Source organism: Grus americana, chromosome 1 (assembly GCF_028858705.1).
Source record: "Grus americana isolate bGruAme1 chromosome 1, bGruAme1.mat, whole genome shotgun sequence".
NCBI classification, from domain to species: Eukaryota; Metazoa; Chordata; class Aves; order Gruiformes; family Gruidae; genus Grus; species Grus americana.
In genome coordinates, this window is record NC_072852.1 from 128,043,112 (window position 1) to 128,070,826 (window position 27,715).

At 35.0% G+C, this 27,715-nt stretch overlaps 1 protein-coding gene across 8 annotated transcripts in view; it reads left to right on the forward strand.

The window, feature by feature from the left end:
- DMD (dystrophin) overlaps window positions 1–27,715 on the forward strand; it is a 1,313,294-nt gene that overhangs the window by 1,035,526 nt on the left and 250,053 nt on the right. For all 8 annotated transcript variants that reach the window (XM_054840966.1, XM_054843533.1, XM_054803063.1 and 5 more), the window contains one exon: window positions 17,840–18,029. In XM_054840966.1, the coding sequence (XP_054696941.1) occupies window positions 17,840–18,029 (190 nt within the window). The remainder of the gene's footprint in view (window positions 1–17,839; window positions 18,030–27,715) is intronic.

Sequence of the window (27,715 nt, forward strand, 5' to 3'; positions counted from 1 at the left end):
TGATGTAATTTTTTTCTTTTTTTTTTTCCCCCCAAAGAAAGCATAGTATGATAATTTTTGTTCTGATCGTCATGGTGCGGTGATTTATTGATTGTTTTTGAAATAACTTTGCTAGACTCAAGAAAGTAGATATGTAGAGTGACTGCTTTTTTACAACCAATATGTCATGCTGAAGCTTGTTATTTACACCAGCTTAACAATAGATACTAATTTAAAATTGCAAAGACTGCTGATAAACATTGTGATTGTAGGGCAATTATTTTGTTTTGTCAGAGATGTTGACAATACATGTTTATCTTTGCCTCTATTATTTAAAAAGGCAAATTTTCAGTCTAGGTGTTTGTCATGCAATCTTTAAGAACTTTGCTTGTTTTAAATTCTGTAAGGACTTAAGTATTTTTACTTAGTAGAACTATTCACGTTGAATGAAAATGAGTCTCTGCAGCCTCAGGTGTCACCAAGATTATGTTAAGGAGCAAATAGCTTTTATATGTCAGCGTGTCTTTCTGAAGAACTGATGTAGCTCTGTTGACTATTATTTGAATAGGAGAAACAAAGTTTTCAAAAAAGTGTTTAAGCCGGAACTCTTCTGGAAAGCTTGATTTTTATGTGGGGTCCTAATGTCTTTCCCATTAGAAAAAAAGGTACAAACCCCCTTTAATTTTCATGAAACTGATTTGTCTCACTTTGTCGGTACAGCACTCCGTGCTTCTCAGAAGTTACTCTCCAGCAGAGTTAGCAAACTCTAAAGAAAAACTCTTTACCAGCTGCTTGTGATGCAAGAATGTTAAGGCTTTTGTGTTTATAATACGGGTACCTTTGAAGTTTCCTAAGAGTTGTTTTCAGATAAAGGATTAAAGTATTTTTTGTTTTCTTTGTTCCATTCTGTTACTATTATTTTAAACGAAATAACGCACCCTCAAAAAAGGTCTATAAAAAGGATGTGAATACTACTCTAGCTCTGAGTTTAATTTGAGATATTTGTTGGTTTATGTTTTACTTGGTTTAATATCATCCCCTAACATATCCATATTAAAAAGTACACCTAAAATGCCATTTGGGGGAGGGGAATTGTTTTTGATAATCCAAAGCTTATCAGCAATGACATCGCTTAACATTTCTTTCTTATTTTTTTCTTCCTAATGCCCATCATAAGAATGATGACATTTCAGCCACATACAGGAAAAAATATAAAAAGACATAAATAAAAATGCCATACGAAGCTCCTATAAATAGGAGAGCTTGAAAGTCATCTTAGCTGCTTATGTTCTAGTTTTCACCTTTGTTCTCCACTCAGCTGACTGTACTTTTTGTGCTGTACTGACACCACCAGTATGTGGATCCAAGATGAAAAGTTATCTGAGGGTACCGAATATTCGTGGTTTACTTTGTGAGAAGATAGTCTTGGATATGCAATGCTTTCGAAATGCTGGTAGGATGAGCTGGAAAAGCAGCGTTACCCAGAATATGGTGATTCATCATTTCCACCTTTGTGAACATATTCTTGTGATTTTTGAGAAACTCTTTTTGGATTAAAAAAAGGAAAGACTTGTTGAGTTATTTCAGGAGAGGGTAGCATCAGTAATACGGTACTTGACTAAAAGGGTCTATGGATCCGTGTGACTTCAGGGACATGTTTCTTAAAACTTTTAATATCAGTGTGAATAAACTTAATGTTCTCACCAACTTGAATAGATACATCTGTAGGCTAGTACTTTTATTACTTCCAGAAAGGCAATAGATCATCCATAGGTGTGCTAAGTCCTCCCACAGACAAATAGGAATGACTTTCAAGAGAAAGGTGGTGGTGTTCTTAAATTAATTGCTTTTTTTCAACTTGTCTGTCCCACAAGTGGCTTGCTGAGGTTTTTAAAACACCATGAATTCAGCTGACTGATAGTTTAGTAGTTTTGGTCGTTAACTGTAATCTAATGTTAATGATTTCATTGTAGACAATTAAAAAGGAGGACAGCACTGGCATTTTGCAGAGAGGCCTTCAGCTTCAAATACTGAGAGCAAGTTAATTAAAACTAGGCAAGAAAAGTGGAAGTAGAACGTCTAGAAGACCATTCCTTACTGCTCAGACAGTTGCTCTTTCCTTTTTTTTTTTTCTCATTCTTAGTTCGTATTTTGATCTTGAGTGAAATAGAATTCTGCTGCTTTGTTCGTATTTACTGTGCGTTAAATGCTGTTCATTCCTTTCTGATGAAAATGAGAACAGTTCTCCTGGTATAGTGAAATCCAATGGGACAAAATCATTAAATAGTTTATGGCACAGAATTCGAAAGAGAGAGGAGTTTATGGACTAACTTGAATCATAATCAGACCTTAATATGGACATTTGAAAGAAACATTCCATTTGAGGAATCTCACTCTTTTGGATCCACAGGAGGAACAAGGTACTAAGACAGACATAAGTAAGCCTGATTTTGTGAGAGAAAGAACAGAAATGTCAATTTTTGTTCTTACTCCAATAGAAGATTAAGACAAATATGTTGTTCTTTTTCTTAAAGGTGGGATTTCCTGAAGTAATTAGAGTTTTAGTCTCTATTTGAACAAGAACAGAAGCTAATGCTCTGTGCCCTGAAAGTTCAACCTTAAATCTATTTCCTATTAGTTTGCAGATATTTTAACAAACTGTAGCAAACTGATTATTGCTCTCATCCAAAGCTTATTGCAGCAAATGAATGTCTTCCCCTCAGCAGACTTCTTATCAGGCTTCAGGTCCTTTAAAACAAACAACTGAACAGAAATTAATAAAGCTGATGGACTAGCAGAGTGCCAGCGAAAAGGAATTTGACCTTAATTGTCATTTTTTGTTTGCATTATTATTCTTGTAGTAGCCTTGTTTTGTTTTTCCTGGTGTTTTCTATGGATTTTTTTTTTTTTTTTACAGCATTTCTTTGCTATTGCAAGCTTTGGTACTTCATGGTTGTTTAGCTTCTGATCAGCTGCTGTGCAGGCAGTCTAAGCTTCCCCCTCACTGGCTTGTCAGTCATGCTTGAAACTGAGAGGTAAATTCAGTCTGCCTATTACATTTTTAGTCTCTCTTTGGAAGTTGCCAACACATGTGTCAATCTGACAACAGCGGTGCTTGCCTTTTGTTCCGTGGCTGTGTTTTAACTATGAAAGAAATTTCAACCACATGCTGGTTTTATATAAACTCACAAAGGAATTGGCAAATGACAACAAATCCTTATAATTTGGGATGGGGATCAGTGGCACAAGAGGCTGATGGTTGTGACTCTCATTGATCAGGGCAGAGACCTGGGGAAGTGGCAATATTGAGGGCAGATGGGAAAGCAACAGAATTAGCAATGTAATTTTCTTGCATGTCCTAAAATAGGGGCGATGAGAAATCATCGAGGAATGGCGAGATTAAACTGATAAATCTTGAGGACAGAGCTTTTAAAGTGCATCTGATACAGGTACATAGAAGAGGAAACAGTAAGCAAGCAAGGAATTTGTGGAAAGGAAAAGGTCAATATTTCATGTCATTAAGCATTCAGTATCAATCACTTGTTGACCAATACCCCAAATTTAACTCTACTGTGCTACATCCCCTGAGAAATCTAAAAAACGTAGAGCTCTTCCCCAGCTACTAAGCATTACATCTCCTGCAAACCATAAGAAATATCATCTCCTGCAAATGATAAGAAATAATAGCTCTTGGAATTATCACTATAGCTGGTATATCTGCAGGTTCTTCCTTTGTTCAAGAGGAATAATCAGTTATGTATCTGATACATATCTGTTTAAGCACAATACTGCCTTGTGGCAATGAATTATACAGGTCCACTTTTTGTTGATGAAGAAAAAAAAAGCATTATTTTTAACTGTTTAAAATGTGCTACATATTTTTGAGATTCCATTTGTTCACTTGATGCAGTATATGGTAAAAACAAAGGGTTTTTTAATTACCTGAAGTGCCAAGCTTGCAACACCCATTTTCCGCTTTCTGCATTTTATCTTATTATATCTTGTGGGGTGTTTTTTCCTTATTTTCTTTTTCTTGTTTTCTTTCCTATTGTTTATATGCTTTCTTATTTTTTTAATAAGAAATGGAGAGCTAGACTTGAGCCTAATTTAGTGTTGGTTTTTTGGTTTGTTTTTTTTTTTTTTTAAAAATCTAACTTGGATGCATTTTCTGTACCCCACAACATGACTTACATATGCTGATTTTGGTTAATTTTTTATTTTAAAATCTGACAGAGATGCTGCTGTTTATTACCAATAATGATAAACAGTTCGGAAGTTTCCATGATTTCTTGGTGCTTAGCTCATGTCTGAGGTTGATACCTCAGCTATGTTAATTAATTACTGGTAGTGCCTATTGCTCTATTATGAACCATACATCTTTGTTGATTCCAAGAGGGTAGATTTATTTTTGTGGTAGTTGACCTGTATGTTTTGCAGTGTGGTTTTACTCCAGGTGACCGGAGGCGATTCTTCCAGGGCTGTCTTCTCTCTTCGTTCCTGTGGGAGCACCAGCAGAATAGACTTGTTCAAATGAGATGGCACTAAGAAACCATAGTTCAGATCTGCCTTTGTTGCTGTGCTGAGCCCTTGGAGCTGTGGACATTTGTCACTGTTACTTCTTTTCATGTTGGGGAAAGTAAAAGTAGAAGCATGGAACACTTTTATTAAATTTTTGCTTTGGCTAAATTGGTTTTCACATCATGTCACTGCTTTAATCATTTTATGTCTGATGTTACTCTCCTTTGTGCTGGTTGAGATGAGGTATCCAAGAGTCATCATCCATCAGGAGAGTGAGTTAAAGATGGTCATAATATTTATTCTGGGTTTTTTTGAGAGAGTACTATTTCAGATGCTAGTATGTATTGACTTCTTCATTAAGCTGTTGGTCTTGATTTTAAATACTAATTTCCTTCAAGGCTACAGCTAGTTCAGAACCCAGCAGTGTGTACTGAGTTTAAATCTTCCTTGTTGTGTCTGATATTTTGGACACAGCTATATTGAATCTTTCTGCTATCACATTCCTGATTTGTTCCATCTGGAATTATTCACAGTCCTTTTTGGGTTTGACTAATCTAAATAAGCTTGCCATCTTGCTCTTCACACTCTTTTCCCAATGGTTAATTAATGCACTGAATAACACCTAGTGCTGCTCCCTTGGGACAGGTTCCTAATGCTCAGGGTTGAACGCTATTTATATCGACTACATTATATATTCTTAATCTCAGTTTTGTTTCATTCAAGAGGTTTCTGTAACAAAACTTTCCCTCTCTGCAATGATTCCTAAATAGCTCCTTGTACAGGGGCTTAACTTGTGGATAGTAAATAGATTATATTGCTGTATTGTTAGTTTTCATCTTTTGTTTCAAATAATTCTAAGAAAAAGTTGGCAAATGTATTTTTCTCAAAGACACAGATTTTTATTGGCCCATAATACACTTATTAAAGAAATGTGGAATGCTATTTACACATGAAAACAGAAATCTTCTCAAGTATCCATTCCCAATAGAGGGCTTCATTTCCGTTTCTGATGAAAACACAACACTTTAGTAATTATATATAATCTTTATAAGTGGTTTCTCCTTCTAGATATATATTTGTTTGGGTGCTGTCTGATTATGAAGGGGCAACATTTAGCTAGTCATAAATATTAAAGATTGTTGAACATAATTACATGTTCATGTGGTGTCATCAGCAGTTTACTACGTGTATAATGCTCTTAGCTCGGGCTGGGTCAAATGAACCAGTCATGTTAAATTTACTAGAATAATGTCACTACTTGGCATTTGGGACTACTAAAATTAGTAAGATAAATAAGCCGCTCTTGTTCAGATTGTCATTCTGAATAAGCTGTGGCACATTAAACCACCATATAGAGATCAGATTTGAACGTGCAGTTATCATTAAAGATATGTAACAATTTCAAGTAATTGAGACAAACTATATTGCAGGTTTTGGATAGCAGATGATGACCTTTTTTTAGATCAGAAGTACAGAGACTCAAGAAAGAATTACAGAAGTTAATATAAGAAATCAAAATAGCACATAAATATATTAAAGACCTGTAAAAACAATGTGTCATGGCAATGCCATATGGATTTAAAAATATCTATTTATTTCCTTGACCGTTCAGGTTTTTTATCCTTTAGATAAAGAGAGATTGTACAGTATATAAAAATCACTCAGTAAAGTATGGAAATTTTGAGATCTGTAGGTGCTGCAAAACATGGAATTTGTGAGAAAGACTATTCTAATACAGCATTTCTGCATAACATTTTTATGACTAATTTTTACGCAGTCTTGTGCACGTACTTCACACTGCAAGAGCAGAATGAAATGAAGGAGATCAAGTAACACTGCAGGTTTTTTTACTAATGCACTTATACATTTACTTCTTTGCATTTTTAATAGGAAGGTTAACGAGTTGTCTGTAGTGCACCCGTGCATACCTAATAAATGTGTTAGTAGCAGTTGAACTTAATTTTTGTCAATTGCAACACAAGGCAGTCATCTCCAGTGTTGCCTGAGGTTAAGAAAGTGTTTCTGTTTTGCTTTCTTATGATTCTTCTGAGATATCTTGTCTCTGTTTTTTAGTGATTTACATTATTTTTCCTCCCATGAACTCTTAACACAATTGTTCTGATCTAATTTCTAGGAATCCTTTGCAGTACTAGAATATAGCTTGAAAAATTAAGATGACTACCATCTGAAAAAAGTAATATCCAAGCCAAATAATGGGACATTGTCTGCATGATCTACATCAATACCGCCCTTTGCTAGGCAGTTATTTTTTTGCGATTTCTGTTGTGGCTATAGATGGGGTTTCACATCTGTAGTCAACTTTATGCATACAGGTCTCTGATGAAACAGAACCTTTTCCCTCTCAAGCTTTGTGCACTGTTAGCAAAACCAAGCCATGACTTCTCTGAACAAAGAGGAAAACATGAAATAACGAATCATTCAGTGATTCAGATATTCTCGTAGGAAATTACAATGCAATGCTATAGCGACAGTCTATCAGAGCTCAATACCGGATCTTACGGAATGGGAATGTGATTTTTATTTTAAACAGTTTCATATACCTGTGTACTCTTGGATGTGTTTATCCCAGCTGTCTGTTCAGCATTTAGGCACCAAAATGTTTGTATCTGTTTCATCCATAGGAATTATTTGAGAGTTTTGTCTTCACATTTCTGGAGACTTTTCCCCCTCCATATGATGGATAAGAGTTGTTTCTTGCAAGATCATTTGAGTATGTGTGCTACTTTATTATTTTTTTTTCTCAAATCCTATTTACCAGAGATGGATACATTAAAAAGAAAATGGGTTTCAAGTTAGTATTTTAGAATGTATTACCATGCACTTTCACCCGTGAAAAACTATAAATGTAAGCATATTTCTTGGAAGATGAGCTGGGATGCAATTTTTCAGCTAATTGGAAAAAGCAGGACTAAGTCAAGGACTGCCAACCAGATTTTGATCTTAAGATATGATGATGATTATTGTGTCAAATACAATCATGAATGTGAACAAGAGTTCGTTGGTTTTAATCAGGCTTTTATTTAGATTTAGGCTGCCTATTCAGAAATAATGGCAGCTAGGTGGAAATGAATGGTTTTAACAGATGAGCTTGGTTCCTTCTGCAAAAAGAACAGGAAGAACCTTGATGTTTCGAAATCTCATTGTGTTGCCACATACAAGCAAATTCAGTCTTCATTAACACATCTGTTTATACAAGACAATTTTAAATGTATCTTTTGGTTAAATAACAGAAGATATAGACATATGTTTCCTTTAAGGAACTTAAGGTATACTTGATGAATTTCTTTGCATGAGCTGAAGTAAAGATAAATTGTCAGTTAATCTGATGAATGCATCAGTTATGCATTCATTTCCATGAGTAAAATTTGGAAAGTGATTTGAGAACAGGTATACATATGTTAAGAAAAAGATATGCATCTCCCCAGACCTTAGATAAATTGTCTAGAATATATAGAGGATACTTGCATGACAGTGAATACAAAATGATAAGTCATAAGCCAAATCAAATGTCTTTTTAATGTAAACACCTGACAATTATTTCAAAATCTATGGAAGAGGAAGAAAACATTGCAAATTATGCACTATTTAAGAGCTAGATTTGGACGAGTCTGCCAGAATTGCATGTGAGCACACAAAATTTCAGGTATATCTACTTTTGTCGTGGCTTTTCATAGCAGAATAGTCAGACCCCCTCACTCCCAGACTTAGTGTTTTGTTGTATTTATGCCTGTCTCCACTCCGTTAAATTGTCCAGAATTGTTGTTTGAAGGGTTACATTTTCTTCTGCTGAGAATTTTTGTATTTGAAATTTGTCCAAAAAAGCATTGAGGTAGAACTATCACAGAACATCCTGTTCCCTTTGAAATCAGTTGAAGGTTAGCCATTGATCTCAGTGGAGTTAGGATTTTCTCTGTAAGGCTTTTAGATAAAACATATACCGAGTTCTGTTGAACTGAGTGTGAGTTGCACGTCATCTGAATTTGCTGAATTAGGTTCTGGAATTTCATTATTTATTTCTGTGTTTATATTTACATGATCCCAAGGAACAGAACTAGAGTTACAGTTTCTTCCCAATATTGCTGAAACTCCATAATAATAATTTATTAGTATTCCTCTGTATTCTCATATCACCTCTGGCTATAGTTCCTGTTATATGACAGTCTTTCTGCACTAGATCTATTTTAATCACATTATCTCCTTATATTTGGGAATTTATTCTATATTTCAGTTTTCTGTAGGAGTCTGAAACCTCCTCAATAGTAAAGAATAAGTATATAAGATATGGAGTGGTTCTTTACAACTAATATTACTGAATTAGGTTATATGGACGTAAGAAACAGTCTGCTGTCTGTCCTTCTTACTCAGATGCCAACCAGCTGCTTCTGAGCTGAACATAACAGAGCTGGACCTTGACCATCATCTTTATTTCTATTTAGCAGTTTTATGCTGCTTAAAATATATTGAACTATTGGAATAGTTGTTTTAAAATATCTTGAGTAAATCTGATCTGTCAGCATCTTTGTGTAATGTGAGTACTACTTAAGGCCCGTGTTTTAGAGGGTAAGAAAAAATTATGTATGTGTTTATCTCAGTATTTATTTAGTGTTACTCTCACTGAACTTAAGATGATGCATGGTACAATAAGAACTGTAAGTGCTGCCAAAGAAGTTTTCCAGTCTGGAAACTCAAGCTTCTTTCTCTTGCATGACAGCAAATCACCGTTCCGCTAGGCCACTGAGCTCAGCCCTCAGAGGTTGCAGCTTTAAATGAGAACTACACTAAGAGTTTAATAGTATCCTTTGTGAGCCCTAATTGATTTCATGTAATGCCATCAGTGCGTTTCACAGTCTTATTAAATTTAGTTGTTTCTACAGTAATTAAGGGTAAGAAAACAAGTGACTTTAGAATATAATTATTTTCATAATCAGCTTTAATTACACTTCACTGTCTTAGAAAGCAGAGATTTTATCTTAATAAAATATATCTGAGTAATTAATATTCTTTTTATTGGATGGCACTGTTGACTGCCTTGGAATCTCAAAAGAATGGTATGTTTTGGAATGCAAGGAAAAACTTAATTCTACATATTATAGACCATGAAGTGTGAAGAAGACTTAAACAGAACAATAATCTTTTTACTTCTTTTGGTGGAATAAGAGACCAGTTTTGTCTGGTTTTAGTTTTGATTTTAGGATTTCTTCTTTTTCTGACTTCTCTCTTTGTTGGGAATATTAGAATTATTAAATGTTATCTTCTTATTTTTTGCTGGTGCATTACTTGAATGATATGAGGGTTTGACTGGAATCTGTTCCATGAGTTCAGAGAATTGAGGGGGGTGGTGGTGTTTGTGGGGTTGTGTTTTGGGGGAGGGGTTGTGGGCTTGGTTTGTTTGTTTGTTTGTTTGTTTTTTGTGGGGGTTTCTGTTTGCTTGCTTGCTTTGTTTTGTTTTTGAAGCTACTACTTTTAGGTTTTGACTAAGGGTTATCTAGAAAAGCCTCTTGAGTGAATCCATCAGAACATTATTCTATATCTACAAGTAATTTTAAATGATACTTCATATGTCTGTGATGGTTGTGTGGTGTTCAGATTCCCTTTTCTTTAACCTGGTAATTCTTAAGATTTAGTCTCTGGAAAGTGATTGATTTTAATGAAAATATATCAGGGGATTAGAAATCCCAAGTAAACATAAAATGTTTTCAATAACATAAAAGATAACCTGTAATTAGTCTTAATTACAAAGGAATTAAAATGATCCACTTAGTTTCATTAATGATTTTTCTGTAGTTCGTGATGTAAGTGTGATAATCTATGGTTACAATGAACATAGGGAAAATGTACACTTATATTATGTTTTTATATATTCTCGACCTATGCCAAGGCAAGAAAGTAAAAGGAGAGAAGAGCAATGGGGGCAAGAAAAGCTTCTTAGAAAAAATTCTGTCTAACTCTCTCTATGCCTGCCATCCCATTAAGAGGCATTTTCGGAATGTGGGATGCCATAAGTGAACAGAGTATAAGAAGAGACAGAAATCATTCTTAAAAAGGTTGACAAGGAATTTTCCTCTGTGAGAACACAGATCCTCTGTGCTGATGTTGGCAGGTGCTTATTTGAAAAGATGTTATATAAAGGTCCTAGACAGAAATCTATGTATGTGATTTTGTGCCCCAGGGTGTGATATTTCCTTTGCTTTTAGCAACCCTTCTCAATCTGACAAATAACAATGTAGAAGAGATGGGGAATTAATATCCAAGGTTGATCTGAAACTTCACAAATAAACACAACTTTTTCTTTTTCCTTGTTTTCTCATTAAATATCAATGGTGTTTTAATGAGGAAAAGGAACAAACAGTTCAAATTCAAAGATATGGTTTTAAAGTACTTTCGTGTCTTTAGTAACAAAGAGAGCAGTTCAAAGGAGAATGCTGGGGGGTTGATGAATTTTGTTTTCATATAGGGTCTGGCTGTTTTGAGAAGGGCTGTGACAGGTATAAGACTAGAAACAAGCCAGCCAATCAACAATAGCAAAAGAAATATTTTCTCTCTCTTGCTGCATCCATTTTCCTATGTATATAAACACCAGAAACATTTTTTAATACAACATATTTTCTGGTTTTGTAGAATTTTACAACAGAAAAACTGCTCAGGAAAAAACAATTGCATCTTTCTTCGCAGAGTGAATAACTGCTCTTTTGACGCATTTCCCCCTTTGTGTCAACAGATATTTAAGAAAGGACAAATTATATGTGCTTATTACTACGATCAGGAGATGGTTTAGGATGCTCTAGTTTTAGTATCTGAAGAGACTCATCATTTAAGAAACTGTGTGTAATTATCAGGGAAAGAACAATACTGCGTCCTTATCAAGACAGATAGTCTGAGTTCCAATGGGAGGATGGGGGCATTGAGAGGTTTCCTCCTTCTTTCCTGCAGAAGTAAAGAGAATCAGCAAAGAACTGCCTTAGAGAGTTTATTTTGCAGCAGCTGTTGCACTTAGTCTCTCTGTATACACAATTACACCTGGAATTTAAAATCATTTCACCAGTTATTCATATGTAATCAATACGGATAGCGCAGCCAAGGCAGAGATGCCCTTTGACTTATCTGAAGACACTGAGAGTCAGCTTTCAGCCAGTAGCTCACATCGTTGAGAAATAAATGTTAGGCAGAGAGAAGTACTGCACATCGAAATACGGAAAGAAATATGCCACTGGTCGGAATCCTGTTCTTATGCCTGAATCATCAGGACAGTACCTGTATGCTCCCATTGGGATCCAAAACTAGCATTTTTTTCTTGCATTTTTTTCAAAGACCTTTCCACCACTGAAATGAAATCTTTCCTTTTTTCTCCACATCAGCTGTCTTCAGGGAGAGATTAGCAGTGATAAAGATGAGGCAAAGAGTTCTAGAAAGTTGTTCTTGCCTTTTTAGAGGTAGCTTTTTCATCAGGTTTGTGCCATAGTGCTTACAGGAAGGGACTAAAACACAAAATGGCTGAAAAAACCTGAAAGCCCATCTTTCAAGTACAAAATTCTTTACCAGCACACCAAAGCTTTCCTGGTTCCTCACGCAGAATAACGGGAGGATAAGAGCCTGAGGATGAATATCAGCTACACTTGAACGCTGATCTCTGCAGTGGTTCAGATGCTGATATTGTAGATCTGCACTGAGTTGCACTTTGAGGCTTTCTAATCATTTACAGCATAGAAGGCATTTCAGAGGTAGGGTTGCACACAAGTGAGCAATCTCCGTTACTCTAGGATCAACTTGGTGAAGAATGCTTTCCAACAAGCTGGACAAAATAATGATAGTGGCACATAAGCTCAGAAAACTCAAAAAAATTGGATCCACCTACACATGGCAATGCTCTACAGGAGAGAAAAGCTAGTAACTTCCATCAGGATGGTCAAACTAAAAGGAACATTTAAGCAAAAGTGTTACGGGAAGAATTCTGTGTCCCTGAGTGAGGTCTCAAGCTGGTTGAGATCCAGAAACCACATGAAAGCAGTACCTAAAATGCTGTCTCAGCATAGTTTTCCACACTTAATGTATATCAGTGGTTCCACAGTTAATCTGTAGATTAATCACTTACTAGTGTGTATTAATAACTTCACCTAGCACTATAGAATATAGTCCCTAGATTCTAGAAGAAAGTTCCTCTAGGCAGCATTCCCAGAATAAATTAGTATGATTTATTTTGAATTTGCATTTCAAAATTCTATCAATAACAGTTAAGAATTTAATGTTCATTTTAAGAATTTAATTTTCTTTTCATATCTGTGACATCTCCTCCTGTTCCCACTTTATCTGAGGTTAAATTATTCTCCCTCTTTGATAGATTCTTTATCAGTCCAAGTTAAAGCAGCTGAGGAAGAGTTACCAGTAAGAGCTTAAATTTATTTAGCAGTAAAAATTAAATGTTGCAATAAAGCTTTGAAATTGTTCCTTTGTCACACTGGCAGAAGGGATGTGATCCTCATGAAAAAGTGCAAACTGCTTCTAGCATTAGCAGGAAGATGTATGTTGTTCAAATTGCCTGTGAGAGTTTGCTCCAGAAAAGGGAAATTCAGGTAACTTATTTTTAGATTGTATGGAATCGTAACGTCAGGAGAAAATACAGTTATAGAGAGAGAGCGCCACATGAACTATAGAAGTAAAACCATTTGCTGATACTTTGTCAGCCAGTAGTCCAGGATATTTTATTTTACATCTCAGTGTGATAACATTAGATCGCCACGGTCTGCAGGTGGAAGTGTGATTAATGATCTACTGAGCACTAAACAATGCAGAATTTGTCCACTGTTATCGCCCTTAAAGAAATACCTGTGGAACAGAAATTTATTAGTTTGTCCATTGTGAATATTTGCTGTGCTCACTCTTCAATAGATTTCCTTACATATTATGTATTCTGTATCAATAAAGTGTAGTGTGCATTGGCATAATGCCCGGCGCTTACTGTTTCCTGTTACCTGAGCATCTCAAAATGTTATTTAAACACTGACCCTCACAACATATCTGGTAATGTGAATAAACATTACAATTTCGAATAGACAAAGAGATACTCAGAAAATGTGAATGATTGATTCCAAGTTATGTAGCAAATACTACATTATTCACATTCATGGAGCCTCTCCAAACATTGTATTTCTTATGCTGGATGGGACTGGGGATTGTTGAATGAAGAACTCTTGCAATACATTTAATGACATCATCATTCCCATATCTCAGCACTTTCTCTTCTTGTTAGATTTCATAACAAGATGTTCAGTTGTACGTTTTGTATTTTGTTGTCTATATTTATTTTCTATGTATATCATGGTATGGACTCTGACAGTTAATAATACAGTACCTTGCTTATGAACTTAAAGCTTTATCACACAGATTTCAGATAACTTAATTTCCCCCTGCTTATCTCCCGAAACATTTGTAAACAGCTACATTTTAAAAATATTAGCTTTAAAAGTTCTCAGCATCACAGCAATGTCTACTTTCTTGTAGCAGAAGCTGGTATTTTTTTCTTTTTTTTTTTTCATGGATTTTTCATTTTAAAGCCTTAAAACCTTCTTCCTACGAATATAAATGTTCACACTTATACACATCGTATGACTCACTTCCTCTTACGTGCCTCCATTTTCCCTCAACATGAAGCCTTCAGCTAACACATTCTTAAGAGAGTACCATAACGTCTGTCCTGCAACAAAGCTCGTATGACTAGAGTTGGTCAGTCCACTGTGACTGATGCCACTAGTTCCCAAAAATCAGTCCTCAGACTCGATTGGGGACCATCTTACCTACCTTTAATTGTCTAAAATTTAGGCTCGTGTAAAATTAAAATTGTATAAGCTTTGAGTAACTTACCATAGTCAAGAGAAAAAAAAAATTACTCTGACTTTGAATCGGGTTCCACAGATATGTACAGACTGGGGAGGGAGGAATTAAATTCCAGAAATGCTTGTCTTCGTGTTTTGCAGAGGGAGTGTAGTTGCCTGACTCCTGGGTGTCCGGATGGAAATAAGATGAATCCCACCCTTAGTATTTCTTCAATGAATAAGAAGCTTTTGGTTATACCACTATGTGCTTGGTTTTATATCATAGTAGAACAGAGAAAAACATTAAAAATATATTTATTTTTAAAATTTTATTAAAAGTATTCTTTGTTATGATTATCTTTTAGTATTTGAGCAGTATTTTGTTGTGTTCCTACTGTGCAGTTTCCCATTTACACTGAAATATATTTCTGCTTACTTCATGTTCTGTTCTCACACTCAGTATGGAATTGAACGTATTTGGATGATACAGACTAAAAAGAAAGCATCTTTATTTTGTTTTTGTGCAATAATTTCTTGTTCAGTATACGTATTTTTGTCTCCCCTGTAATTTTGTGCAATTTATCTTATCGTGCTGGATTTGATACGCAGTTTTATTCTTCATTTTTAGACCTTCTTTTCTCTATTCTAACCTCATAATTTTGAAGTAATTAGAAAGCCAAGTAGAGTGAAGCTTATTGATACGCTGCAGAGTTGCCAATGTAATTGAATGTTTATTGCATGTTAGATGTATCAAAATTTAAAATGCAAAGTACTAGATATTTTCCGGTGGGTGTATTAGTATGCTTATAGATAAGGAACACATTTCTGTAGGCTGAAAGAATTATGTGTCATAAGATTTCTGTGCATCATAGAAGTGCCAGAAGATTCTTCATAACTAAAACTTAATTCTTTACCCAGGTCAATAAAATACTGTATTTTTTCATGTAGTCTGGAAGTTTCTCTAAAACATAAATTCTGATTTTGAATAATACTTCTAATAGCTTTCCCTTTAAATATATTTTTCATATCTATGCTTGTGTTCTTATTTTTTGTAGATTAAAAATGCACTAGGCATTTACACAAGTGGATGAATGTAGCTTTGGCTCCTACTTCTCAGGATACCATGCAAAAACCACAAAAAGTTAAATATACACAAATAGACTTAAGCCTTTTTAAAAACAAAAACAAAAACAAGAAAAAACCCCCTCACTGTGTATTTGCAGAATGCTGTTATTAGAGCATTGCTATGTATTTATAGGAATTCAGGGGACTGTAGTTAAAAATGTGCCTTTAATGTTTTAAAGGAACTACCTGTGAAAAAAATGTTATACCTGATTCTGTAAAAGCAGATATTAGTCATCACGCTGCACACTGAAAATTGAATTAGAACAATGCTATAAAGCATAACTTATGATAGAATTGTGCTCTAAAGAACTGGATAAAATATTTTTGGTTTAAGTAAGTTTATTCCATTTCCAAGTTCTATTGAATAAATGTGATGCTTTTTTTGAGCTAGAAGTGATAAATAGGTCAATATAGTATTTTCTAGGTAAAAGATTTTCTGTTTCTTATTGTCTTTTTTCTAAGTTTATACTGACTTAATGTATATTGTTAGTATATTTAGATATGATATCTATGTAATTATTTTTTTAGTTCAACAAAAGAACAACAAATTATTTTATCAAAGTTGTTGTAAATTTAAAGAGTGCCCTAACCACAAGCCATGTTTATGTTCATGTAGCATAAAGTTGGGAAAGAGATCATGTTCGCTGTTCTGAAGCTAAGTGTGTCCCTCTTTCTTCCTAAGAGGCCCCTGGGGACACGTTCTAATACAGGATAAGCAGTGCCATGATGTGGAAAATTCTTGTAGATGGCAACAGGTGCATCTGAGATAAAAATCCAGTCCATTTTTAAGTTTTGAAAAATTGGTGGATGACTTTGTAGTGAGGCATTCAATAGCTTTCTCAGTTTTTGAATTGAAAAAAGATCTAAGAATAAATTCCTGTTTTCATGAAATGCTTGGGAAAAGCAAGTAAGATGTCAAAGGACTAAAGAGATGACAGATATATAGTAGCTATTGTGAGATTTGACTCTTAGGGAGGTTGCTGTTGGTGGGTTGGTTTTGTTGGGGTTTTTTGGGTTTGGTTTTTTTTTTTTCTGAAATGGTTGTCCTCACCTGTACTCTTGACTGAATTTTTCTGTTCTTACTCTGCTGCAATTTATTTATATGCTTGTCGAAAAACATGTTAAGTTTGTGCCAGTTGGCAAAACTTGTGTTAATTTTTTGTTTCTTTTCTTACTTCAGGTAGTGTACTAGGTTTTAGGATGATAGCATTATTTATTGAGGAGTACAACCTCTTCAGGACAGCAAACAAGATTTGAAATAGAGATTAGGACTTAGAAATTTCATGACCTCCTCTGGTAAAGTTATGATAAATTACAACTTGAGAAATTATATCTGCTAAAATCTAGTATCTTTGTCTAAATAACTATAAAACTAGTCAGGAAATCTATCTAGAAATATCCAGATCACAACAGATTTGTAGACTAAACATAGGTGTGCATCAAATTGCATTCATTCCACTTGAAGTAACAAAATTATCAAATGACTTTACTATATATTTTCTGAGCTTAAAAAATTACTCAGTTACCATGCTGATTTTAAATAAATATGCATGTAATACAATAGCTAAGCAGTCTTGACAGACTCATGTTAATGAACAGCATGTCATACTTACCTGCTCACATTTCTAAATCCATGTTTAGCCCAAGTTCAATGTAACAAATTGGTGAGCACGTTTGACACCTACATTGCACATAAAGGCTGATAGAACACAGGTATACTTTAATGTTTTTTCAGCACCAGGATTGCTGGAGCCTTTAGTATTCTTTCCCAATCTATGATGTAGATCTTCCCCAAGGATAAGACAGCCTTTGTATTTAAAAATTGTATTTTATCATGTAACTGATAGTGATCTTTCTTGTAATTTATCATATTCATATTAAAAAACAAAACAAAACATACACACAAGCTTCTCTGTTAGTAGGGTTTGAGGTGTTGAGTGCTATCTCCAAAGGTTTCAAGCCATAAAACTAATAATTAAATTCATTATACCATGCAATGGCCAGGAACTATTTTGTGATTTCTAAAAATAAACATGTTTTCCTACTGTAGTGTTAATGACAAATAAGAAAACAATCTTTCATTAAAACAAATCAGGGAATTCTGATTTTTTTTTTTTAACTGTGCATGTTTCAGGCATAGTATTTTCAAAGAAGTACTTTTGCTTAATTTTTTACTAAATGAATTCCAGTTATTGCTTCTGAGGAGAAAAGATAAAAAAGGAACCCTACCTGCCAAACATGCAGTGCAAGTTCTGTAGCTAATGTATCTGCAAACTTACCTTGACTGGTATATGAAAATTATATAGTCTGTCTTTGTTACATTTTTGTTTAATGATTAAGATTTGTTTTCTTCCTAAGCGTGCTGCATTTGTCTATTTGTACTTGCGTAGGGTTTGTGAGCGTGAAGCTGCACTGGAATCAGCCCTAAGAATGTTGCAGCAATTCTACCTGGATCTCGAGAAGTTCCTTGCTTGGCTTACAGAAGCTGAAACAACTGCGAATGTCCTGCAGGATGCTACGCACAAAGAAAAGACACTAGAGGATGCCAAAACGGTTCGAGAGCTCCTGAAACAGTGGCAGGTAAGCCAAGCGCTTCAATTTGGAATCATGTCAGGTATCCAAAGTGGTGGGGGTTTTTCCAGTGTGCAGCTACTCAACAAAACTGAAATTGTTTTGAAAAAGAGAACTGGTTCTGCCGCTAACCTTTAAGGGTTGCTTTGGAAATCGTTGCAGGGATCTAATGTGAGTCACATCATGATTCGGTCTGACATTTTTCAGCATATAACATATTTGAAAAACTGTCTTAAAATGTACAGAAAGGTAACTTTGCTGAAATAGGCATTTAGATTTTTTTTTAATCACATAAAAATGAATTACTCTACCAAGCTACAGTCTTGAATTGACATGAGAGTTTATTAAGCATTTCTGATATTTATAGAAGTTACATAAATTGTATCGAGTTTATTCTCTGTAGCTTAAGTGAATTAGTTTTCCTCCATTACTTTCAAATACATGAAAAATGTTAATTTGGTAATTGGCTGATTATTGTCGACATCCTCTATTGCGATAATAAAAAGAGATAGTGATTAAAATTTTCATAGTTAATAGCTGGACAGTTTTCAGACAGATATTTTCCTCTGGAAACAAATTTTCTTAGAGAGAGAATGCTGTATTTAGTGTTCTGGGGAATCTCGAGGAGAAAGAAAAATAATTAGTTGAGATGGTGCAGTTGAAATATGTTGGTTTACTTTCATTGTGCTTTCTTCATTACAGTTACTGAGAGGAATAAACATATGTCTATCTGAAGTCTTAGATTTCTTTAATATGAGGTTGGTTGGCTGTGTGGAAGGAAGAGGCCTTTCTTCCAATATTCCTTGCTAGTGCATGTCTTTCATGTTGACAGAAAGTTGAAAACCGGAAATTCCAGACACTGAAGGCTCTATGCCTTAATTTACTTCTGAAAAACATACTGTGAAAAATTCTAGTTATAAGTGATTATATTGACTAAGTACATTGTATGGAAATACTGCTACCGTCTTTTGGCACCACTGTATTAATACATGGTTTTAACTATTTGACTGAACTGCTGCTAAATTCCATTACACTATACTCTGAAATTTACAGCTGTTGCACTGGACAAAAGTGAAGTCTGAACCACATTTTTAATAGTGATCTGTCTTTATGCTAATTTGATGATCTAGTAATATACTTTAAGTCCTCATGTGTTTCTGAATTCAGCTGCATGATCCTAGAGAGCAGGTTTGAATAGAAGGTAGTTCTAGACTGAGTGGTCAATTTTCAATATAGGCTATCTTTTTGTATTCTCTAGATTAGGTTTTCAGTTGTAATGGTGCTAAAACAATTGAATTATCAAGTATTTGCATGAGTTATTTTTTATGTGATCATTGAAAAATGGATTATTTGGCAAAATAGAGATACCTAAAAACTTAGGTCAAGTGCTTCATTTTTAACTGTAATGGAGCTTTGTAGACCTGGTTATATTTTCAACTAGTATCTTGGGGTTTTTTTAATTTCCATATAAGAACCATCCAGAACTATAGATGAGAGGAAAAATAAATGCGTACAAGTCCTTCCTGCCATAAATAATTAATGAAACACATACAAATGTCCATCATGTGAACAATTACTTTGAACTGTAAGCTTTCTTCTCAAAATTTTTCTGCACTTCGATTGAGATGTAAGATTAAATTTTCAATTCTTCTGTCCATTTTTTTGGTATTTAAATACCAGATCTTCTAAGGCAGGAGGGTAAAAACTGTTGTAGAATCTCTATTTGTTTCACTTCCAAAAAGCAAACATCATTCTGTTCACTAATCTTGGCTGTACAAGAGAAATTCTTGCATCTTAAGAAGAAACATTAGTATGCAAAGGCAAAAAAGTGGTTGTTGCATCGGTTTTTGCTCCTGAAAGATTCATATGTACCTGTCCACCAACAGGACCATAATTGTAGACTTTAGTTAGAGTTGATGACTGCAGGAGGAAATATTTTGATAGTGAAGCTTGTTGTGGGCCTTTTTCATTTGCATCTGTGTGCTGATCTGTCTCTGAGTAGATCAACTGGGTTTTCTTCCTGGGCCTACCGCTGTTTGTGTCAGCCTCTTTATACCATTTGTAAGCCTCAGAAAGAAATAACATAATATAACAAGCACAAGTGGATTTTCAAATGCCCTTCTCCTGAAGGGAGTCTGATGGATATCTTTCTAATTTTTCTAAGAGCTGGTACAATCATCTTTTTTTTTTTCTTTTTTTCTTCCTTCCTCAAGTAGAAGAAAAGTTCCTTATTTCTACTGGAATAAGGAAAGTTCTGTTTAAGTAAACAGAATGGGGCTTCTTTTAGAAATCATAATTGGGAAAGACCATTATTTTTTTGGTAATTTTTTAAGAACTATAGTAAAGTGGCCATTCAAGATTTTCATCGTCTTACATTTCATTAAATTATCATGGATTTGAGACATAGTCATTAACTACAATTAATTTAAAAGTATGTATCTTTTTACGAGTGTGTGTTCTTAGTAATTAGAAGATCATTTTTAGTCAGTTCTCTTACTAGAATAGGGATTTCAGTAATAGCAAATGCTTTAGGTTCGGGAAAGTTAACGGTAAATTATCTGAACCAAGCAGCGCACTTGTTTGCTCAGTAATACTATGTGTTAACACGTGTGAAGCTGTTGTAGTGACCGCAGGTTTCTCTGGAGACTTTGCATTATTCTCAAGTGATAAACGGTGCTTTTGTAGCAATTCACCATTACTGGAGGGACATGTGCAGACAAAAACACAAACTCACATAAACTTCTGTTTCTCCACTAGTACCTGATAGATTTTTCTGATGACGTGTATGTGAGTTTCATATAAAGTGAATGGACAATGCTAGTAAAAGTCAGCTGGAAACAAAGTATGGGAATAAATTAGTGGAGGCCATGGCTACAGATAAACTAGCAAGTTAAATATGTCCTTGATCGATCCTTCTCTGGCACTGAGGCCAGCTATAAGAAAAAAGCTACACCCATGTTTATGAACTGTTCCACAGGTCAAGAAGTCAAATATTATGCTATGGTTCTTATAGAAAACTTTTCATTAAAAATAAATAATTTGAGTGACCTAAGGAAATTATCTGAAAGCAAAAAAACCCACCCCTAAATTTATATAATAGTCTGAGAGTGCTTAGCTGTAAAATTTATTAATTCATTAAGGCTGGTAATATTTGCAATAGTCATAATACAGTGCTCCATATCAATAGTCTTCTTTGTAAAAGCTTTCTGTCCAAATAGGTAGAGTTTCCTGGTAGTGATGCAAATAGTGCCCATCTATGTTGCTACAAAACTGGATAATGGAGCAAATGTTAAGGATTTTTACTACTTAAAGTACAATTTTGTCAATAAAACCATTTTATTGACGTCAGCTGAATGGTGCAGAAAGAGAGTATGGCTTTTCATCTGTTCTTCAGTTATTGCTGCATTGATTCTTCCACTCCTCATACCCTGCTTGTAAGATTTCTCTCTCACAGTTCACTTTGATACATAAGGATGAAAAGTAAGAACATGACAAAAGCCTCGCTGTTTGTGCACAGCTTATGCATATAAAAGATTCAAGCAGAAAGGAGTCACCGAAATTTCAGAAATATGTGTTTACGTACTTTGTGGAAAGGGATTATTGCTCACTAATCCATATCGTCAGCCCTGTAAACCATAACTAGTGATAAGGCTTTTTTTTCACTCTGTACAGTGGGCCAGAAATGCCCTTACCCTATAAAACATATCGGGCAATGACTTGTGTCTCAAGAAATTTGCTGTGGAAATTGTACATGTATAAAACCAGACACTACATCCTTAATATGTTTTTTTAACATCCAGTATATGTAGTATAACCACAAGCCCTGCCCCAGCATAGAAAAGACCCTAAATGCTTTCAGCTAGGATTAAAGCTTTCCAATTAACTTTTGGGTTTTTTTTTTTCCACATGAAGTCATATTTTTTATCTCTCATCAGCCGGCTTGAATTTAGATCTTAGGAGGTAAAACAAAATGGTAGTTTCTGATTAGAGCTCACCATCTCACGAGTCTTTTGAAAGAAACTTCAGCTACTTAGGTTTACAGAGTTCACAGAAGTTATGGTTAAATATGATGTGTGGAGTCTCTGTCTTGTTCTTTATACAGTTGCATGGACTTGGATAATGTGAAAATACTCATTAGGAGTCCTGAAATGTTGTGGTTCTGTTGTAATCTGGTATTTTTAGGCAATATGTATAAAGCAGTATTTTGATAAAGAATTCTCTACACAAATAATGAAAACACCTACATTCCTGAGTTCAGTAGTAGCTTTAACTCCTTGTCACTAAAAATGTTTGTCTCTCCTTTAGTGATCCACCAGTTTTCTGCTTTACACTCTCAAGCTATAATTTATTTTTTTTAAACAACTAGGAAAATAATGTCTTGCTACGCAGAAAGTGTTTTATATAGTAGAAGTTGCTTGTCTAGGAAAATCTCACATTTTTAGGTGTTTCTTTTGCTTTTCATGTCCAGAAACCATTAGCACAAATGTCACTAATAAAGATTAATCTTCCCCTAGTACTTAGCAGTTCATTTGGTAGCAGAAGGAGAAGGGTGAGACTTACATAACTGCACATTCTAATTACCTGATGATGTAATTATATTAAACTGTTGCTTCATAAACATGCTGTTTGTTTATATAAGCATGTATTTGCATGCATCATTTGTCTGAACTGACAGCAATGTAATCGTTGAGGTGATTCACACAGTTAGAATACTTTCTGGAGAATTTTCAAGGATACAAACCAGTTACTTCAAGGAGCTGTGTAATTATGTGCTGCTTTTTATTGTCTAGTTGAAATACATCATGTGTCCCCATGAGGCCTGATTTGATAAGTAACCGTATGAGCAAGATGAAAATAATTAATTTTACTTTCTGCTTTCGTACTTCCAGTGATATGAACTCTCAACTGTGTTAATTACTTCTCTGGTTTGTCTTTTTAGCAATAATTGTATGTGACATTTTATACAGCTTATGTAATATTAGATATAATTTTGAAGCTAGTGTGGATTTATGCTGTTATTTTCTGAATGCAATCATTTAATATTAAGCTTGTAAATGAATTTAATCACAGGATTTTTTCCACTGAAATTTTATAAAAAATACTGCATGTGACACCTAGTTAAACAATACCTGGAGAATGCTTTGTACCATATACACAGGCTACCAAACGTATCTGAAATAATCTATGATGACTGATGAATTATTGGTAGTGTACACTGACTAAAAGTATGACAGCATATGATAAATGAAGCAAAGTTAGTAACTTTGGAATGAAATACATAGCGAAATTATTTTTATTACCACCTTCATGCTCACTTAGCCTATAACCTAAGTAGTTTTCCATTAGATGCGGGAGTTTTGCTGCTAATAATATGAAAAATATGCAGTTCCTGAAGTTATATCTAAGAATGTATAGTATGGGCAGTACCCATATTTTCTGAGAGTGTTGTTTTTATCTAAAACAAGGGACTTGAACAGCAGGCAAGGCACTCTTGTCTCTTCTGTTGCTGTCAATACTTAAAAGGTGCTTGCCTATTTTTAAGGTGTCCAAGCAGCTGTTTTCTCAATAGTAGGAAGTTGAGGTGGATACTTGTTCCTGACTCTTCTCCATTGTTTAGCAATCTTCGAGAGAATAACATTCTTTCCAACTTTATTTCAAGCATAATTTATGTATAATTGCCCAGTACAATTAATTTTGTGACATGATGCATAGATTAGATGATGAACCTGACTACCAAGAAAGAGAGAGAATATCTGTAACATCCTTGCTCAATTCAGTTGACTTTACTAAAAAATATTTAATAATAATTAATTTTTTAGTACATCAAACACTTTCTCATTCATTCTGCTTGAAATTGTTCTCTGAACGCTTTAAAAATCAAATATAATAAGTTTCCCTCACCTATTTTTTTTTAAAGTTTAATCCTCCGGATTTGTCTTTTACACTAACCTGTTACTAATTCTGAAATAAAATCTGTTCCATAGTACCTGAAATGGAATAACAGCTGTCAGAGCCATCTCACTCCACTGAGTAACAGAAGAGAAATTTGAAAATCTAAGTTTTAACACAAGTGCTATTACAGCTTAAGCTGAGACAGGGCAAGATATTATCTCAGAGTGAAAAGTTACCATATGGATTTGTAAAATATTGCATAATATTACTTGGAAAACACCTGGTCAAGGGTTTTTCAGTATTGTGATTGGTGGTTATGAGGGAGAGGAATAATGTTTCTTTGTCGTTAACAGCAAGTGCCAAGCTGACCTAACAAAACCTCTATGAACCTACCCTTGCAGTTTTGGCGGGTGTGGAATTCCTGACTGGAGAGAGAACTCCAGTGGCCAGTGACTCAGTCATGGTTAGAGCACTCATTTGCAGCCATTCCAGTTGAGATCAAATGCTTGAATCTGAATGTTTTCTATCAGAGCTAAGTGCCTGCTCACCCAGCTAATACTAGGACAAGTCTTTCTCCATCTTCCTTGAACTGATTTAATTTTGTCCTTAAACTCTAATCTGGCACATTTGTGGCAAAAGCAGCCAACAGCACCCTGGGGTGTATCAGGCAAAGCGTTGCCAGCAGATCGAGGGTGGTGACTCTTCCCTTGTGCTCATCACTGGTGACAGTCGTCTGCAGTGCTGGGTCCAGGGCTGGGCTCCTCAGTACGAAAGACATGGACTTAATGGAGCAAGCCCAGCAAAGGGCAACAAAGATGATTAAGGGTTTGGAGCATCTTTCATATGAGGAGAGGCTAAGAGAGCTGGCACTGTTTAGCCTGGCGATGAGAAGGCTCAGTGGGATCTTATCCAGGTGCGTAAATACCTGACAGGGAATGTGTAGAGAAGATGGAGCCACGCTCTTCTCAGTAGTGCTCAGTGACAGGATGAGGTGCAGTGGGCACAAACTGAAACATAGGAGGTTCCAGGTTAGTATAACAAAACAAAACAAAAAAGTTGCTGTGAGGATAGTCAAATCATGAAACAGGCTGTCCAAAGAGGTTGTGGCATCTCCATTGCTGGAGATCTTCAAACTCTGGCTAGACATGGCCTGCTACGAGCAGAGGGGATGGATCAGATATTTCCAGAGGTGCCTTCCTGCCTTTCCTGTTCTGTGATTTTTGTGGTCTCTGATCTGATCACATAATCACTGGTCATATAGTCAATCATTCTGTAGCCTAATTAATTTTTGCTTAAATATACAAATGGAAAAGCTTTAATATGAGAAAGTAAGAAACTGAAAACTTTCTTACTATTTCTTGAGAAAATTTCATAAGCATCTCCCAGGAGTTCCTGAGTAATGTGTTTAAGTGAGTGAGGAGGAAAAGTGGATAGTAAAATGAAAAAGATGAAGTGAGGAGAAGGGACCACAGAGAATAAAAATAATTATATTTTTTAAAATTACTCTTATTAGTGGAAACTGATAGGGAGATTGAAAGGCGAAAGCTGGAGGCAAGCAATGAAAGTAGTACAAGTGTTTTTCAGAGTACCATAAATCAAAATTGGTGTTTCTTTCCTTATGCACAGAACTGAAATCCGCAACCTTTGACCTCCAAGTGTTTCTTTTCTCTTAATCCGTTACTCTTCACCTAAAATAAAGATTTCCTTAAAAGTTACCATCCAAACATGAATGGTGACTTGCTTGAAATAATTATTTTTTTAATTGAGATTTACCTTGGTAGTGTGTTATCAGATTGATGCTGTTGCACAGACAGAGTGGGAACTGTTAGCACAGTTCTGGATTGAGACCTCCTACAGGCTACGGTCCTTCTAATTAGGTCTCTTCACCCCAAGTTCCTCATTTGCTGGTAAAATCACATATTTTGGTAAAAGAATAGTGTTTTGTGTTAATACCTGTATTTTTAATTGAATGCATTGGTTGAAGGGGAAAGTAGTACTTGAGAACACAAAAAGGTAGCTTCTGGTAACTCTGACAACATATCAGTGTATAGTGTGTATAAATGTGCCTGAAGAGCAGGACAGAGATGGTATCTATGTTCAATCAGGTTCTGTGGTGTATTTTTGTTTTTATTTTATGAACCATAGATAGATGTAATAGATTCAATAATCCAGTAGCACAAAGGGCCAAAGAGACTTTTTAACATATTTTAATGTCATACCACTCAACTACATAATGATTAATGTGCTGCTATAGAAGGCACAAAGATAAGGACATTGATGGTTCAAAGAGTATATAATCTGCAGTCCTATAAAAATGGGCAAAACTGGTGAAATCAATAAGATTTCTTAAGCACATAGATAGAAATATGCATTTATGTTTGAAGCTTTAAGTCCTAAAAGACATGCAAATGAGTAACTGTTCAAGTGCATGTATTCTAAGGATCAAGACTGAAAATAAATTACATTATTTTTGTTTATTTCTTTTTTATACTACTGTAGTTTGTAATCTGGATTAGGCTTGCTGGTTTATGGTTTATTTTTCCTTCTCAGAGAAGTAACAGTTTTATTTAAAAACTGCTTGACAGCCCAGCATGTGGTCAAGCAGTATCTTATAATATTGATTTTCTACTGTTCCTGCTATCTTTTGAGACTGTGGTTTAACTCCATTCAAATAACAATGGCAATTTCAGTGTCACATCCGCATGATGATGTGCTTTGATGTAGGTATGGGTATGAAAAAGGGGAACAGGAGGCTTTCAGTGCAGGGAGGAGTAACACAGAAAGAGAAGAAAAGCTGGGAAATGGAGCAGCTGTGTAGAGTCAAGTTACTGCACAGTGCTACGTTAGTGGAAAGCTGAACACTTTCACAGGGAGGTTTAGATGTTGATTCTCAATGGGGAAGGCAATGCCACAGCTGTTCTTCTTCGCTGGATAATCTGCCATTTAGTTCTTCCATTTACTTTGCATTGTTTATAGCAGATTTATTTGAAAAGTGAATAATCAATAAAAACTGTTTGCAAAAGCTCAATGGTAGCTTTTAATATATTCTTCTGATGAGTTTCAAAGGGTATCTGTGCCTTTTGCAATTATACCTTATACCAGACTATTCAAAACACATGGCTGAAGTGCACATAATTTTTTGTTAGCGAGACCAGATGTGTATTTTCCCAAGGCAGGTAAAAAGAAGAATGCTTGTGTTGTGATTATTAGCATGTTAATATAAAAAGGATAAATTATATAGTGCATAACTGAGGAAAATTATTAATTTTGGCTTAGGGCAGATATCTTCCTGAATATGTAAGAAGGCAATGACCTACAAAGAATACAAATAAGGAATAAAATAAAATCGCAAATGCTTTTCAGAGACAAGTTCTACTTGTTTTGTGAAAGGTTTTTAGACTGTTCTGAGAAAAATAGTTGTCTTCTAAGAAATGCTGCAAACTTTTCCTTTTTGTATTGCTGCCATAGCACAGGTGTTCTGCATGTGAATGTACACGTTTTCACAAGACTAGCTATTCTGTATTACGCACTGTGCAGCAGTTGTATACTGTTGCATAGGAAATCGAGCTACTTAACCTGACAGCATGTTTGACAAGAATGACTTCGTCTGTGTCATCACCAAGTGAGTGCCCCATTTCACTTTCTGTCAGAAGTTTAGACTTTCTTTCAACTGCTGACAAGAAATTGAATCCCTTCTGTCAGTACAAAGATCCATATGTGCATTTATCCTTTTGTGCCACGTTTTTCATTTGAATAATTTCTTTTCATTGGATACCATTTCATTTTGTGTGTTTTCTCTTGGG